This window comes from Caenorhabditis remanei, chromosome V, assembly GCF_010183535.1.
Source record: "Caenorhabditis remanei strain PX506 chromosome V, whole genome shotgun sequence".
NCBI classification, from domain to species: Eukaryota; Metazoa; Nematoda; class Chromadorea; order Rhabditida; family Rhabditidae; genus Caenorhabditis; species Caenorhabditis remanei.
This window is the reverse complement of record NC_071332.1, coordinates 9,691,170-9,707,731: the sequence shown is the minus strand read 5'-3', so window position 1 is coordinate 9,707,731 and position 16,562 is coordinate 9,691,170. Positions and strand designations below refer to the sequence as shown.

General features: G+C 35.4%; 4 protein-coding genes across 4 annotated transcripts; 1 reads left to right on the top strand and 3 right to left on the bottom strand.

The window, feature by feature from the left end:
- Positions 1-8: 8 nt before the first annotated feature.
- Positions 9-864, top strand: GCK72_018580 (uncharacterized protein; the record flags this gene model as incomplete). The annotated part of the gene is made up of 4 exons (XM_003114042.2): positions 9-80; positions 127-285; positions 335-461; positions 509-864. 4 exons carry the CDS (start codon positions 9-11, stop codon positions 862-864), a joined length of 714 nt encoding a protein of 237 aa, XP_003114090.2.
- Positions 865-5,007: 4,143 nt separating this feature from the next.
- GCK72_018579 (uncharacterized protein) lies at positions 5,008-6,435 on the bottom strand (the record flags this gene model as incomplete). Its single annotated transcript, XM_003114061.2, has 5 exons — positions 5,008-5,178; positions 5,449-5,600; positions 5,654-5,798; positions 5,848-6,259; positions 6,308-6,435. 5 exons carry the CDS (start codon positions 6,433-6,435, stop codon positions 5,008-5,010), a joined length of 1,008 nt encoding a protein of 335 aa, XP_003114109.2.
- A 351-nt stretch (positions 6,436-6,786) lies between these two features.
- Positions 6,787-11,001, bottom strand: GCK72_018578 (uncharacterized protein; the record flags this gene model as incomplete). Its single annotated transcript, XM_053732632.1, has 18 exons — positions 6,787-6,936; positions 6,980-7,131; positions 7,176-7,326; positions 7,375-7,747; positions 7,801-7,864; positions 8,468-8,645; positions 8,690-8,887; positions 8,938-9,070; positions 9,115-9,191; positions 9,234-9,300; positions 9,796-9,806; positions 9,851-9,960; positions 10,007-10,184; positions 10,231-10,431; positions 10,481-10,613; positions 10,659-10,735; positions 10,779-10,845; positions 10,889-11,001. The coding sequence occupies 18 exons, from the start codon at positions 10,999-11,001 to the stop codon at positions 6,787-6,789; spliced, it is 2,433 nt and encodes an 810-aa protein (XP_053581545.1).
- Positions 11,002-13,434: 2,433 nt separating this feature from the next.
- Positions 13,435-14,889, bottom strand: GCK72_018577 (uncharacterized protein; the record flags this gene model as incomplete). The annotated part of the gene is made up of 7 exons (XM_053732631.1): positions 13,435-13,626; positions 13,669-13,731; positions 13,779-13,901; positions 13,947-13,994; positions 14,068-14,253; positions 14,297-14,456; positions 14,504-14,889. 7 exons carry the CDS (start codon positions 14,887-14,889, stop codon positions 13,435-13,437), a joined length of 1,158 nt encoding a protein of 385 aa, XP_053581544.1.
- Positions 14,890-16,562: the final 1,673 nt, after the last annotated feature.

Genomic DNA, 16,562 nt, shown 5'->3' with positions numbered 1-16,562 from the left:
TGCACGGAATGTCCGACGAAATTCCAATTAAAAGAAAACGAACAAGCTCTAACGACAGCACAGGAAGTCATTCAAACTATGTGAGTTTAATATTTGTTTAAAATACTTTTCCAATTTTTTTCGCAGTGCCGCCCTCCACTTACAAGGTCTCACAAAATAGTTCGAGATGATCCGTCAAAACATCATTTGCTTCTTATCCTCACTGGGAGCATTGCAGTTATGAAAATACCAGAGCTCATCAGTGAACTGTATCATAAAATCGGAAAAGAACGTCTAATTATCAAGGTGTGTTCACAGTTTACACAGGTTTATTTAATAAAATCAATCGATTCAGGTTGTCACAACAGAAAATGCTGCCAAATTGTGTCAAATCCAGAAATTCGAATTCGATGAAGTTGTCTACGAAGATAGAGATGAATGGTCAATGTGGAGAGAACGAGGAGATCCTGTTCTTCATATCGGTAGGTTTTACTACTTAAATATAGTGATATGATCCTTCTTCGTTAAGAGTTACGAAAATGGGCCGACTCGGCACTCATTGCTCCCCTCGACGCGAATTCTCTGGCGAAAATTGCAAATGGATTGTGCGATAATCTTGTGACATCTATCATTCGTGCTTGGGATCTTTCAAAAGTGTGCTACTTTGCACCTGCTATGAATACTCATATGTGGGAGAATCCACTCACTTTACAACATCGAACAGTGCTGAAATCGCTATTGAAATTCAAAGAAATCTGTCCAATTCAAAAAGAGTTGATCTGTGGAGACACTGGAAACGGAGCGATGGCATCAATCGCAACAATCGTCTCGTTGATTGCTGCCCATGTAAGAGATCAACAGGCAATTCGGATCAGGTGCTCATAAAATATTGTTCATTCGGGTCTGATATTTTGTGTTAATTAATTGTTGAATATCACTTAAAAAGTCAAGCATTTATTTCATCATTCGTACAGAAAAACGGAACACAATGATTTTCAAGATATTAATTTTAGCTTTGAAACAGAGTTTGTAAAAAAACAAGCGAAAAAGAGTGAGATCTGAATTAATTTTCCCCTTATTCTTTCCATTATATTTACACTTACAAGCACCGAAGAAGCTTTGAATAAACCGGGGAACAACTAGCGATTTTAACGAGTTAAAGAGTTTGGCCTTGGCAGTAGATAGCTTTAAAGCTTCCCGCCGCTTCTGTACATTTTCCATCTTTGAATTTGGCTAAACATAGTTTTCGGTTGCTACTGGCTGAGCAATTTTTCAAGCTTAATCTAGATTGAATGAGCGACGCATGACCGGCAGAGCTTGTGCTGGAATCCGAGGAGCTACTCTGGAAAGTATGACTTTTGTTAAACACTCGAAGAAACATTCACAACTTACATCAGAAATAGCTCTTTCTAATCTTCTTCCAGTCATTGTATTCATAAGAGCATCAATTAAAAGTGTCTGACTTCCAGTGACCATCAGGAACAATGTGGTCGCATGGTTGCTTATATTGATTGTAGTAGAGCTTCCTTCTTTGATTTCTTCATCACAACTGAGGTTCAGAATTAGAAAGGGTGTCTGATTCTCTTTAGTTCCTTCTAACTGCCATGTCATCTCCTCCAATGATTGGACGAGTAGCGTCTCAGTGAAATTGGAATCCATAATTGTCAGCCAACGATCATTGATTCCAATATTTACCTAAAATATTTCAACAATCAGTAGAAAACTTTTTAAAAATAAAACGCACCTCAATCTCGGCAAAACTCTGTCCAAAATTGCGTAAGCTGGCTCTCGATGTCTTCTTTTCAATTCGTCCGCTGAACCAAGCGGCGCCGTAACAACTAGACGTTTGCGTCAATGTCAATAACAACTCATGTTCCTTTTCTGTATCATTACGATACTTTGAACACTCCTTCCAGCAATTCAGAAGACGCTCTTCTTGAGCTCTAAAAATGTTTGCAATAAAACTTTTAGATAGTGTCCGACATTAGTGAATCATCGATGAGACTTTCTTCTCGAAAGTGTTTATTCTAATTTTACGATTATCAGATCATTACTTACGTTTTTTTGCTGATTGCCTTTCCAAATATAGTCTTTGCGGCAATAGATTCACATGTGCGTTCCGGCAGAATTTCTTCAATATTATTTCTAATGAAAGCAACATCATGCGTCTGCTCTTTGAAGTTTCCGTGCTGCAGACAGAAAAGAAGCGCTGCGACACGAATCGTATCATCAAGAGAAAGAAAATGAAGACGTCCGAGAAGAAGCATTTCGCGAGCATCGATAATCAAAAAATGTGCACATTGGGGATAATGATTGAGGAGCTGAAATATTGAGATGGATACTGAATAATTCTTGATTTTTTTAATTGGAGGAAATTTGTTTTAGTTTGGGACATTCGCATTGAAACAAATACGTCAAGTGAGTGCTCTACGTCAATATAAATACGATTTTGTTTTTTGGGACAGAATTGAATTGGATTTCAACATACTTGTCACGGGCCGGGCCGGGCCCGCTAAAAAAAATCTTCCGGCCCGGCCCGTTCGGCCCGTCAAAATGTTGAAAAAAAATTTGTTCGTCGTTTTCCCATTGTTTTTTCGTTTACTACTTCATGGCAAACATATTATCGATTAGAAATTAAAAAAGGAAAACAAGTGAAAACGGAAATTGTCAGAATAAGTTATTTTGGGCAAATACTCATTTACTACCTGCTCATTTACTACCAATTGCTCATTTACTACCTTACTCATTTACTACCATTACTCTTTTGCTACCATTTACTCATTTACTACCGTTTGCTCATTTACTACTATTACTCATTTACTACTTTTTACTCATTTGAGCAATTGGTAGTAAATGAGTAGGTAGTAAATGAGTATTTGCCGTTATTTTGTCACTATAAACTTTAAGCCTCTCAAAGTCTCTGTGATAATCAGCCGATGATCAGAATCAGGATCAAGTACTTGCTGGAGGCTTCTGAAAGTAGTCTTATCGAATCCCCCGACCTCGATTTAGTATAAACCGAAGAAAAAATTTAATTTCCAAGACTTTCAATTCTATTTTTCAAAAATAATTTTTTGCTGCGGGCCCTGCGGGCCGGCCCGGGCCCTGAAATTTTCAGCGGGCCCGGGCCGGCCCGTGATTTGACAAGTATGGATTTCAAAACAAATAAACAGGGTTGATAAATATATTGAATGACTCGTTAAAAAAAACTAGTTTCTTGAGGAAGTAACTGAATAAACTTATATTGGATTAAACTACCTCGTACGCAAAAATGTAGCGGTCACATAGTGGGTGTCCACAAGGTAATTTTTTGTTACTCAAGAGTCAAGGACGTCGAAAATTTCGAATCTAACTTCATCGCGTTTTGTCGATTCTTACATGAGTAGTAAAATACTTGGACAATCGAACAATAATAATTATTATAACTTACTTCGAACTCCCTGTCGCTGGTCAGACTCGCATTTCTTCGAAGCATCAGAATCGGTTCATCAGAAGTCAATGAACGACCATTCGGAACATCGACAAACCGATTCAAAAGTGTTTCCCAACCTTGACGGCATTCGTAAGGGCGATGATAAGATTTTAACTGAACTTCCAGTAATGGAGAAATCATCCAGATAGCAAACATTTCAGAGAATGCCTGATAATCAATGTCATATTCTTTTGCAAGATAGAAGAGCAGAGTCTTTGAGTCTGCAGTTTTTCCCGACTCAATGTTAAGGTCAATTCCATTTTCTGAGAAAAACAAATGATTGTTTTCAATGAACGAACAATTAACGATACTCACCTGAAATAGCTGGACTCTCTACTCTTGACATATAAATACGGAATTTTACAACTTTTTGTGGGCCCAAAGTGTCTGTACTTTGATTGTGAGTAGCTCTCAAAGCTTGATTAATCGGTGTGAACGGAACAAATTCCGCTCCGTTATGATCCCGATCTTCCTGATAAAGACGAAATTGAAATACTTTTCGGAAAGATACAAACTTACAAATTTTTCCAATGGCAATTGTACATTTCTGTGTTTACTTAAAAATTTCCGTCCTTCAGCTGGTTCGATATCCGAAAAACCTGAATCAAAAATTATTACACTACATCAGAGAACACTAACGAAACATACCGACGGTTTGAGTTGCTGCCATTTCGTAACAGTGTAATGTACAAAAGTGAAAAGTTTAGGAAATAGCGTTGGCACACGGAAACTGTAACTTTTCACTAAAGAGAATTGATAGAGACCTCGAGGCAGTTGGAAGGGGTTTGTTGCGAAATAGAGTTCGATCACGCGACGAGTCAGATGGAAAACGAGAGGAAAAGAGAGGGGGGGGGGGGAGAGTATGGTGGAGTGAGAGACGCAGTATTATAGACATCTCACTGCCTTTATCGCTGAACAAATATTTGGAAGTTTCACTGAAAAATCAATGAATCAGCCAGCATCAGCGCCATCAGCACGGTTTGAACCGAAATGGAGCATATCAGAAAACATTTCAGTTTGCTTTTTGACGAATCAAAAAGAATCAAAAAAGAGTGTTAATCTGAAGAAGAGAAGGTTTTGTAAACGAGAAGAAGACAACACGATACTCCGTTTGAGATAAAGCTGAATGCAGACTAATAGCTATACATTGCAATATTCTTATTGTAATTCATAACACAACACGAAAATTATTAGGCTACAAAACATAATTTAGGAACAAAAGAGAGCACAGCTTTATGTCCTCGTAAAGTGTGGAGCGAACAGGAAATGACATCATACTGTTGGCCGAGTGAGTGATTCACCAAAGAACAAAAATTTAAAAAAAAACATGTTGGCAATAAGTTAGAGTACATGAAAAATAGATTAAATTTAGTTATATTTCACAGAGAAGCGGATTTTATTATTATACACGAAACTACTGCACCGTTATGCTTAACCGAGAGAACTGAAATTACTGAAGGAAAACTCGATGAAAGTGGTGATAATAAAAAAGAGTATCATGAAGCGTTAAAGCAATATGTCGACATGTGTTATTCTGATTTGCACTGATATCACAATCACCGATTGTGGTGATTCCTCTTGCAAGAGCAGATCTCCCCATCATCCTGTGTCTTGAGCAGTTTCATTTTTTCCAGTAGAGCTTCATATGTTTTCTCTTCAATATCAAAATTTTCATCGAGAATTCTCTCCAAGTGCTCGACACACGTGATCCGCTCCATGGCTCGGAACTGAAAAATATTTGCTTGGAAAGTGAAAGTACAATACTTTTTTGCTTATCAAACATTGGCAGATTGATTAACGGCGCTTCCACGGGTTTGATTCTAATGAGGTTTGAATGTTATTGGATAGTTGAAGTTTGCATTACTTCAAAACATTTTTCACTTCAAACATTACCCATTGATAGGCCAATATTCCAGTCAATATTGTCAAAGTCTGCTACATTTTTTATGTAAATGAAGGCAGACTCTTCTGTTTTTTAAGACTCTAATAACTCTTACCTGTAAGTAATGAAGTTGGAAAGTTTCGGAAAGTTTCAGTTTTGTATCTATCGAAACTCGTTTTGTTTTCAGCAGGAAGTCTTCACACTTATCCATCACCGGTGTAATCTTGTACCATTGACCCAATTCAAGCAACTCTCGATAGTTGTATACTGAATTTAAATGAATATTACTGTCTAGAAAATACTTTTTAAAGAAAACCTACGCGTGATATCAAAAGCATCCATCTGGAGAATCGAAACCATTCCAAGGACTGCGTCATGAGTGAATTCAAATATTTCGAATGTGGTTTGACCTGGATTTGCCTTGTAGAACTTATCATAGAGAACAGTAGAATTGTCGGCCAGAAGCTGAAACATATTCAGATGTTAAAGTTCAGAAAATTATTTAATAACTAACGGCAAGACAGACGTTGATGGTTTTTTCTTCAACAATCAACTTTCCATCAGCAATGAATTCATCGTAAATCTCTTTGGAAATCTTTTCCTTTTGGATACCAGTAAACGACGAGACATTCAGATCAAACTCAATTGTGAATATTCCATCGATCAAGAATCCAGAGTTCGGAGCAGTCAAATCATCCCAAGCACAGAATCCATTGGTTCCTTTCGAATTCTCGTTTGCTGAGAAAGTATGGACAAACAACGAAGATATCTTGTTCCTCGAATGTCCCCACGAGTTCATCAATCGGAATCCAAATGAAGTCGTCACCGACCACTCGGTACCAGCATTGTTCGGATTGCAAACCAAAAAAATACTGACTCTACGCTTCTGTGTCTTAGCAGTTTTGTTGGATTGGACACGTACACACCTCAAAATCAATAATTCAGAATTTTAATGAGAAGAGATTTCCTAATACCAATGAATACCATTGTGTTCTTTCATATCAGAAGTATAAGATCCATCTAGATGTTCAAAGTTGTAAATATTAAATACCAGGGTGACAATGTTAGCTGACAAATCTTTTAATGGTTGAAGCATCGACATTATGGGATGGAAACAAGATAAGACTGTAATCAGAAACGCCGTTCAACCACTTTTCCCTTCTGAATTGTCGTCAGTTTGTATGTATTTTCTGTGTGTACACTCGGTAGATCATTGCGGACTTTGAAATGTTGAGCAGAACAATTCTTTATGCAAAAGTGGAATGGCATGGGGGGGGGGGGCTATACATAAACAATTGTCGATAGGAGAAAGTTTGGAACTTCGAAATGAAAGTGATTATGATTTTTTCACTGATACAGGGAATCAAAAAGAATGGAATTCGTCAGGGATTGAACAAGAAAAAGGCAAAATAAGTTATCAGGTAAACGAAACGGCATTGAAATCAGAGAGAGTTCATTTTCCGAGACCTTCATAGGAATGTCCAACAATTGATAAAGTCACTCTGTCCATTAATTCAACAATTTCTTCGTCTGTGAAGTCATGAGGATTCTGGAATAGACGTTGTACTTGTTGAGAAGTTTTCAGCATGGCTATACATTCGTTCTGCAAGAATATGAACCCCAAGCTTCCAGACTACTGATCTTACTTGTAAATCCACCAATGAAAACTTCTCCGCAAGATGCATTTTCTTCTTTGCTGCCATCAACTGGGTCCTGCTGATCCATCTCTCGCACCTTTGTCTTGCACTCTCTGATTTCATATTCGTAGCCACCTCCAAAGCTTCAGAGATATTTGACGCTGAAATTGATGGATTATCATGTTGAAACATGTCAATTTCTTACGATTGAGTGCATCACTGTCGTTATAGAATATTTTGATGAGAGTGAGCAGTTTTTTGTATTCAAAGTTCTCAGGCAGTTCGACTTCTCGTACTTCTTTATTGCCGTTTGGGTACAAGAACTGCATCAAAACTTCAGAATTCATCGCCAAAATCTGAAAATAAACTGTTTAGATGTAAATCGATGCTCTATTATAATTAACCTGTTTGCTACAATAAATTTTCTTTCCTTCAACCACCAAAATGAAGTTTGTGAGATTCTCTTCTGGAACCGTGAAGTCGTGGATTCTTTTTGGTCGGATACCAACTTTATTAACTACATTAATCGAAAATTTGATATACATTCCTTTTTCTTTAGTTGCTGCTTTTCTGCAGAAATCCAAAGGAAATCGTAGAGCCAAATACTTCCGAGCGATATGATGATGTGTTCCAGTTTTCTCATGATGTTCTTTGCCATTAAGAACAATACAGGCTTCATATTCAAAATCAATTCTCCAGAAGTTGGAACGATCTTCTGAATTGCACATCAGGTGAACTCCAAGATGTCCTTTTTCCACTCCTAATAACCCGCATCTCCTGAAAAACCACCAATTCCATCTAACTCTATTTTACATAAAATATTCTCTCACCAATACACATTTTCAGCTTCTTGGGCCATTGAAACATAACCTCGACCATTATCATCGTGTAAAACTGGCAATTGAAATATAAATGTATGATTATTCTGGTTGGTCATAACGATAAAATAGGAGCTACTCTCGAGAGAAAGAACTCATTTTCTGTGGCGTCAATTCTGATGTAGCTGAACGGTGTTTGCAGATCACGAGAAAATGCATGCAGAAGGGGAGAGTGTTGTTCATTATGAAATGGTTCAATCTGAAAAATAGATCGAGAGAAAACTAGAAACTTTCTTTAATCAAAAAATGGAATAGAATAAAAGTGAAAAATGAAGAAATGATAAATTCGAGTAATTGGATTCATTATATACAATTGTTCCATTTCTAGCTTCCTCCAATGCCTTTTCTATATCCAAATTGCAGAAGTCGGTGTTACAAATGTAGTAAGCAACGTCATTTATGAACATATAACCCAGCTGAAAAACCAAAAAAGGGGAGATTATGATAATCAAATTTAAATATACCTGAATTTTATTTTCTCCTTGTTCGTTTGCAGTGATACATCCCTTATAATACTTCATTTGGATATCCATTTTGCTAGGAACAATGAAACAGAAATGGCCCTCACATTGTTCTGACAGTCAAGGTTTTCAGATGATTTATAAGTGAGATAACTCACTTCCTTCGTCATAATAACTTTCATTACTAGTCAACTGATCGTAGACTTCCATCGCACTCCTTTCCAGTGTTTCATACTTTGCACTATTGATATTTGCATCATGTCCACTCGTATAACAAGAAATTCTTGGTGAAGACAATGGGAAGGGAAGAGGAAGTTCTGGATTATTGCAGTTTGCCTGAAACTCTTTCGCGGTTGAACGTTAAAAAAACTACAATTTACTGTTGTACATCTGCAATATTGCACGTATTGTTGCGGGTTCATAGACACATTATAACATGCATCCACAAAAAAGTTTTTCCCAATTCTATCGTAAATTTGTACTGTTAAATCAAGATTGAAAGGTGCTGATTCGCCACTGTTTCCACATAGAACATCTTCCCATGGAGTTATAGTTGTTGCAGTTCTATCGTAAGCTATCTGAACAAAATTAGAACATCTTCTCCTTCTATAAGACGGATTTCACTTACGTATTCCACCTTCCACGAGCATTTGTTGCATGCTGCTGCCCTATATTCCTTTTGTAGCACTTCTTTGCATTCTATCACTGGTAGAACAGTTATATTCATACGAAACATATTGGGAGCATTACAGTAATCCGTCCTGAAACAACAAGTTCTCATTTTTCTTCGACTTTTATGGCTTACTGGCAATAACAATGTATCGCATCGTCATAGTCTAATGCACACGTGTGTGATGGGATTTTTGCCCCCGTCACGCAGGTCTGAAATTGGACTCAGTCTGAATAATAAAGCTGTAAACTTACTTGGGTGGTCCAATGCATTGCATACTCTCCTCCTCTTGAGATTACACAGAAATCCCCATCACAAATTCTGAATTGGAAACTAAAATTTATAAAAAGATTACGGTCTCACTCTGGCTGGATGTATAAATTCTTGCGATAACACTTCACAGAATTTACGAATATAGAGTTATAAAAACAATCAACTAATAGAAAAAAGAGGAGATTCATGAATTGTGTCATATATTAAACAGAGAGATTCTGAACTGCGTCCTGCTGACGAGAATTTTGATTGCTTTCCACCTGTCAACTCAACTTTTTAATCAATTTTTACAACACCCACATAACACTACACCTAAAAACTACTTTTAAAAGTATGATACAACTGAACGTTCCAGGAAAACCATTTATTGTCTAATCAGTGAAAATGAAGATATCAGTTAAAATAATGGAAATAATAAAATCAAGTATATGAGATGAACTGTTATAAACTAGTGTTCCATTTCTAGCTTCCGCCAAGACAGTTTCAATATCCAAATTGCAGAAATCCGTGTTGCAAATGTAGTAGGGAACATTGTTGACATACATATATCCCAACTGAAATTCATGATGAATAATGAACGATTCTTGAAATAAAGTACCTGAATTTTATGTTCTCCTTGCTCATTTGCAGTGATACATCCCTTGTAATACTTCATTCGATCACCTATTTTATCAGGAACAATGAAACAAAAATGACCACCGCATTGAACTGAAATGGACTGAATTCTGAGATGATTTCAAATAGATAAACTCACTTCCTTCGTCATAATAATTTTCAAAACTTGTCATGTTGTTGTAATTATCCCAATAGTTTACTTTAGAAGTTTCATACTTTGCATTATTGATATCTGCATCAAAACCACTAGTATAACATGATATTCTTGGTGGAGACAATGGGAATGGAAGAGAAAGTTCTGGATTATTACAGTTTGCCTGAAATAAACATTCGACTTCGGATATATTCAACAAGAAATTTTACTGTTGTACATCTACAATACAATGTATATTGTTCTGGATTCATTGTCACATTGTAACATGCATCCGCAAAAAAGTTCCGGCAGATTCTATCATAAATATGGATTTTCAAATCAAGGTTCACGCTTCCAGATTCTCCACTTCCACCGCAATTCACTTTTTCAGATGTGAGAAGTGTTGGATCCAAACTGTGATCATATTTCAGCTGAAATAACTTATTGCTCTCTGAGTTCTTTTCTAAATTTCACACTAACATGATCTACTCTCCAGGTACACTTGTTACACGCCGTCGCCTTGTAGTTCTTTTCGTATACTTCCTTGCATTCAATGATTGGTAGAACCGTATGATTTGAACGAAATAAATTAGGAGCATTACAGAAATCCGTGCTGAAAATTAGCATCAATTTAAAAAGTTTATTGCAAACAACGCACTTGCAATAACAATGAAGTGTATCTTCATAATCTAGTTCACAATTAACAGATGGCATTTTTATTCCCGTGACACACGCCTGGAATTTTAGATGAACTTTTTGATACTTTTGTTCAACAAACCTGTGTTATTTCAACTGTATGACTGTCCTGTTCTCTGATAATTACACAAAAATCTCCTTCGCAAGTTCTAAATTCAAATTTCCGAAAAAAATATCTTAATACACGCTTACTCAGATTTGGAATAAGGGTTATCGTTGTCGTAACATTTCACTGCTCCAACATTAAATAAGTTCGAGATTAAATTTATGAAAAGAAGGATAGGAGAAGCTGAGAATTGTGTCATTTCTAGTAAGCGAGAATGAGCGTTTTGAACTTGTTCAGCTTTTTGATCAAGTTTCACCTGTATCAAAATTGATATAACGCAGATTAGGAAAATTGAAAATTCAAGAACTTGGGAGCTGACATCATGGCAATTGTCCTTGAACACTGACTTCTTTCTATGGAAAATTCTAAAACAACAAGTCTGTAGAACAATTTACTAAAAAGAAGAACCATAAAAAAATGTATTTCGAAATTTTATTATCCTTTATATTTTCTAATCCAATGTTTGTCTCCTAACTATTACATTCGAATTTCCTTGAGAACTTGCTGCTGAAACTCTCGAAGAAACCAGTTTTCGTATCTCTTTAGATGTGAAGAAAAAGAAGCACGGAGTTGCTGCTCCACCGAATATCTCCATCTGTAAATAATCCTTTCAGACACTAGGAATTAATGATTTTGATACCGTATTGACAAATCGTTTAACCACGAAAGCAGTTGAATTACTGATTTGGAAGAGTTGAGAAAACAAGAAAACACAAGAAGAAGCCTGAAACTTTAATTGAACAGAACCTAGACAATAGTGTGACCTGGAATATCAAAAACACAAAAATCGCTTGTTTCAATATTCCCAGTTCATTTTTGTTCAGTGTTGTCCTTTTCATTGATCCTATTTTTATAATAATTGCAATATAGATCACTAAAATCAATATAGGCAATGCGAACTGAATAATAGTATCCATCTGTAAATTAGAAAGTAAAATTTATACTTTTTCATAACTTCTGACTACCATTGAAATTCCAGTTGTAGGTGATGAGAACATTTGTATTGATTGGATTGAGTCAACCTCACAGTTCAACAGAAATCTTTTCTCACTCGTTGAATATCTGTATTTACATTTGGAAGACAGAAATGAGTATTCGATGAAAAAAGGGAATAGCCAAACGAAAAGTAGCCAAATGTAAGTTATGGGTCTGAAAAATGTATTTTTAAACACAGAACTATTGCCCAAATCTTACGGTTCAAAGACCTTATCAGTTAGATATCGTAAGAAAAAGACGAATGCACGTTGAATAGAAATGACCAGATTTGAAAAGAGAATAGTGTAGTGAAAGAAATCAATTGTGTAAGATATGAGCATAAATGTTACTGGAATTTGAGATGATTTCATATAAATCTACTTCCTGAAATAATCATTACCTGACTGAGCAGCTTCTTGAGAAATCAGCGAAAGTGTTGCAGGCACATTGACAAGTAAATTAAGAGCTGATATCAGAAATACAGATAATGTCAATTGTGTTAAAAACCAAAAGAATTTGATCTGTAAGAAATGTGTCATTGATCCATATCGATTCATGCAGGAGACTCACTGGTTTGAAATGACCCCATAAAAGTAATGAAATGATGAGAAACGCAGCAGTGAGTAGAGTTGAAATAATAGAACACAACACAAACAATAAGATAATCAAATAATACAAAACTCCTTTCTCATTATCGGGTATTTCACCAAAGTTCTTCAATTTTTTGTAATAATATTTAATTCATTTCTTTATTAACTCACCTCGATTACAGGCAAAAAGGGAGAATGCGTTGTAAAAACCATTAAGAATCGGATAGACTGTCACAAGTTTCAGACTTCAACTTTAAACTAGATTAGCAAACGTCACGTAGGTAAAGATAGAAAGTTCAGGAAATGCAGGTGATAAGTGAAATAACGACGAAAGCCAGTTTTATTTGAAAACACATGGGACATGAGTAATTGGGAGTTGCTTTTTGAGTGTGAGCTCAACGGACTCGTTTAATATCAAAGTCTCATAAAACGAACAATTTTCTGGATATCACTTTATTATTAAAAGGGAATTGGTTTTTAGATTACCATGTTGTAGAAAGAAAGTGAGTAATTATCAAAACGATTACTATAATCGATCTAATTCCCCTGGCATGAAGCAGAAATAAGATACTAGAAGACAGTGGTTTTTACAAAAGATTTTTCACTTGCTTATCACTCACCTTCGTTGTAAAAGTATTCACAAACTTTGGATATCAGAATTTAGAATTTATTTTTCAGAAACCTTATATTAAAATTTACAAAATACTTAGGAAAATATTAAAAAAGTCAGAAAAGCTACATCCGAACGCAAAAAATAAAATTTATGAAAAAAAACATGGAAAAGCTACAACTGATTGCAAAATACTGAGATCTTAAAACACAAGTGAAGATATAAATTACAAACCAGATCAATACATTTTATGAAATATGTACAATAGTAAGCCCTGGCCAATTGAAATTCAGAAACTGTCCTTTTCGACAAATTTCCAGTCTTGTTTTTCTATTAAATTCAATCTATAATAGGAACCATTTGTTAATTCAGGAAGTAACGTTCTTATTCTATTAAAAATATCAATGGGGTTAATCTGGTTAGTTTTTCAAACGGTTTGATAGTTTTCACCATAGTTTCAGTCATTTTGAATATTAGAAAAAGTGTAATACCATTCAGGAGGAGGTGTAGGTTCCATTCCAGTATAATCTTCTATTCTGGCGGTCATCGAGTTATTTTTCAGTGTTGTTGTGGTTGGAATTAATTGTGGATCAAGATTGGAAACTGCGTCATTGAACTTTTTCTGAGAATCTTTCAGCAGCGGTGTTCTCTAAAAACAAAGGTTGCGAATTGTAAAATGATCTCATAATACCAGAAGTTGGATAAGAGACTCCCCGATTGAATTACATTGGTGGCCTACCAGACTGACAGGTTTCTGTAAGTCTGAATTTTGGAAGGATGTTCTATTGGATGGATACATACCATAATCATTCTCAAAAATATTCTATCATCATAGTTTTCTGAGAGCATCTCTAGTTTGCAAAATGCATTTTCCAGCACATTTTGAGCACTGCAAACAAGTTTGGCAAAATATTTAACTTCTTCCTGAAAACGAAACTAGTGTTATCTGAAAGAAAATAGATAGCTTACAATTATAATTTCCGGTGTTTCTTTTTCATCTTCAGTTTGCCATCGGAACTGAAAAATAATCGTTCAAAGAGTACTGAACATCCCGTTCTTTGCTCGAATTTTTTTTAATCAAAAAAGTTACCTCGTCTTGGAGAGCATATTGAGACGTTACTATTTTTATCAACGGATCTCGGAATCCTTTCAAAATAGCTGACCATTCTTTTTCTTTCTCTTCAAAACGAATTCTCCTTTGAATGCAACCTAAAATTGCTGTTATCCTTTCCTGAGATTCTTGTTTCATTTTTCGGAAATCTTCTTCCGTTTCTTTCTGTAAATAAGTATAAGTAAACTGATTTATTTTATTTCTGAACCTGTCTCTTTTCTCTTTCCTCTCTCATTCTCTTAATTTCTTCATATTGTTGCCGCTCATTCTCTTCTAATGTTCTCCTGAATTCTTCGTCTATTCTCCGTATCTCTTCGTTCTCTCCATCACTTTCTTCTACTATTTTCAGACTGTCAGATTGTTTTAATCTGAAAATAAATAACCACTCATTCTCTCACTGTTCAATAAAACTTACTGTTCTTCTTTTTCTTTCGATAACTTCATTTTTCTGTTTTCATAAGCCTCCTGTTCTTCCAATTCTTCATTAGTTGGTTCAAAAGCTTTTTCGTAGTTTTTTATATCTGCTTCAGATTTTAATTTATCCAAATCACTTAGTTCTTCTTTTACTGGTGCAGATTCTTCCAAATTCTTTAATTCATCTGACAAGCTGAATCTGCGTGACGGTTCATTGTTTCCTCCTGACGTATTAAATTTTGTCCCTGGTGTTATCGGAGAGTTTTCATTATTCTCAGATGTTTCCGATTTTTCATTCGTATTGTTTTCGGGTTCTTTCTCGATATCATCTACTTTTTGAATACATGAAACGACAGTAGCAGTTGATTCAGATCCAGCCGCAGGCATGGGAGGGTTCTCCACGTCATTTTGAGGGATTCTAAAATCGAAATTATCGTTGATATTAATAAAGGAGAAGGTATTTCATTTGGCAAATGATCTCTATTGAAATTTGAAAATTATCAGAAGAAGTGAGAGAACTCAAACTTATTTGAAGCCCAGTCATAAATCTATACTGTAACGCGCTCACATACCAAAGTTTTTGTTGTATTCAAAGATACAATTCATGTGGAAAAAATAATTACTCTTGGTGTTAGCATAATCTCTTTAATAGCGCTTTTGTTTTCAATAGAGAACATTTTACAAAGAAAAAATTCGAAGCTCACTGTGTATACCCGGAGTGACGTGAGAAAAAGTATGAGAAGATGAAGTAAGGAAAACACAAGCATTTCCAAATGGTTTTACAGTACATTCGGCAACAGAAAATTGGAGTTTTGATGAAAACGAAGTACCAAAGAAAAACAATCCACTGCAGAGAATGATGTGACCAACGATACAACTGAAATTCAGTCAAAAAGAATTTAGGCGGCGGTGATATTCGTGGAAAAAGTTTGGAAATACTCAAAACCATTGTAGGAAATGCCACACTGTCGGATCGAAGAAACTGAAATAAGATAGATTGAGATTCAGAATTAGACAAAAATGGACACTAGACCTTATTTGAATCCTCTCTACAGAAAAACTTGCATGAATTGCTTAAATCGGATATATCACTATGGAAATTATAGAAAAATGGGTAGTTTTCGAAGCGATTTGGAGGATTCAACAGTTCTTGGATCCTCTGAAAAAAAGTTAAATGAAAACTTCCAAAAATTAACTCAACATTTCTGCTGTCTCTTATCACTTGACTCTCATGGAAGTTGTTGTCAAACTGTTGGTCTTTTCCAATTAGTCCGAAAGTGGGGAACAATAATACAAGCGTTTTTATCGAAGTGGTGAACTGAAATGATCGAGTTTAGAATGTCTACTGTGAATAAATTTGGTCACTCACGAAATTGTTCTGAGATTCTAAACTGTTCATTTTTGATATTTCCTGAAAAAAAGTTGTGTAGTTACAAATTCAGTAGAAAACGTCTCACATGCAATAAAAGTTGGATTATCTTCTCAATTTTGCTCTTGGGAACACGAATTATTAATGACATTGTTGTCGAAAAACTAAAATTTCGTCCTCATTATCAGTTCCTGCTCAATATGAATGTTTAGACTACACGGCTACATTGTCACTTAAAAAAAACTAAAGAACGTTTAAATGAAACTACTAAATCTGCTGAGGAAACGTATTTTCCGACAGGTGGCATTGAAAAGAACGGGAAAGAAGAAGAAGGAGAGAGACAAAGAATGATGGTAAACACTTTTACTATTAGCAAGAGTGAGGAAGAGGAGTGGGAGAAGATGGAGTGTAACTGATAAGAGAAATATGGGAGTGATGAAACAAATACATAGGCAAGAAACAAACAACAATAGAAATTTCAAACTTAATGGCAATGAGATATCATTATAGTTATCAATTCTTGGCTCAAACCGGGTGAGATAGAACTCAAGTTTCTTTTTATGGTATCTGATACTCCAATTTCTTTCTTTGCACTGCTTTAGCATTTAAAAACTGGAAATTGAGGACAAATTGAATGAATAATTATTTATTGGCATACAAATATGCTTCGAATTTTTTAAGCAACAACGAC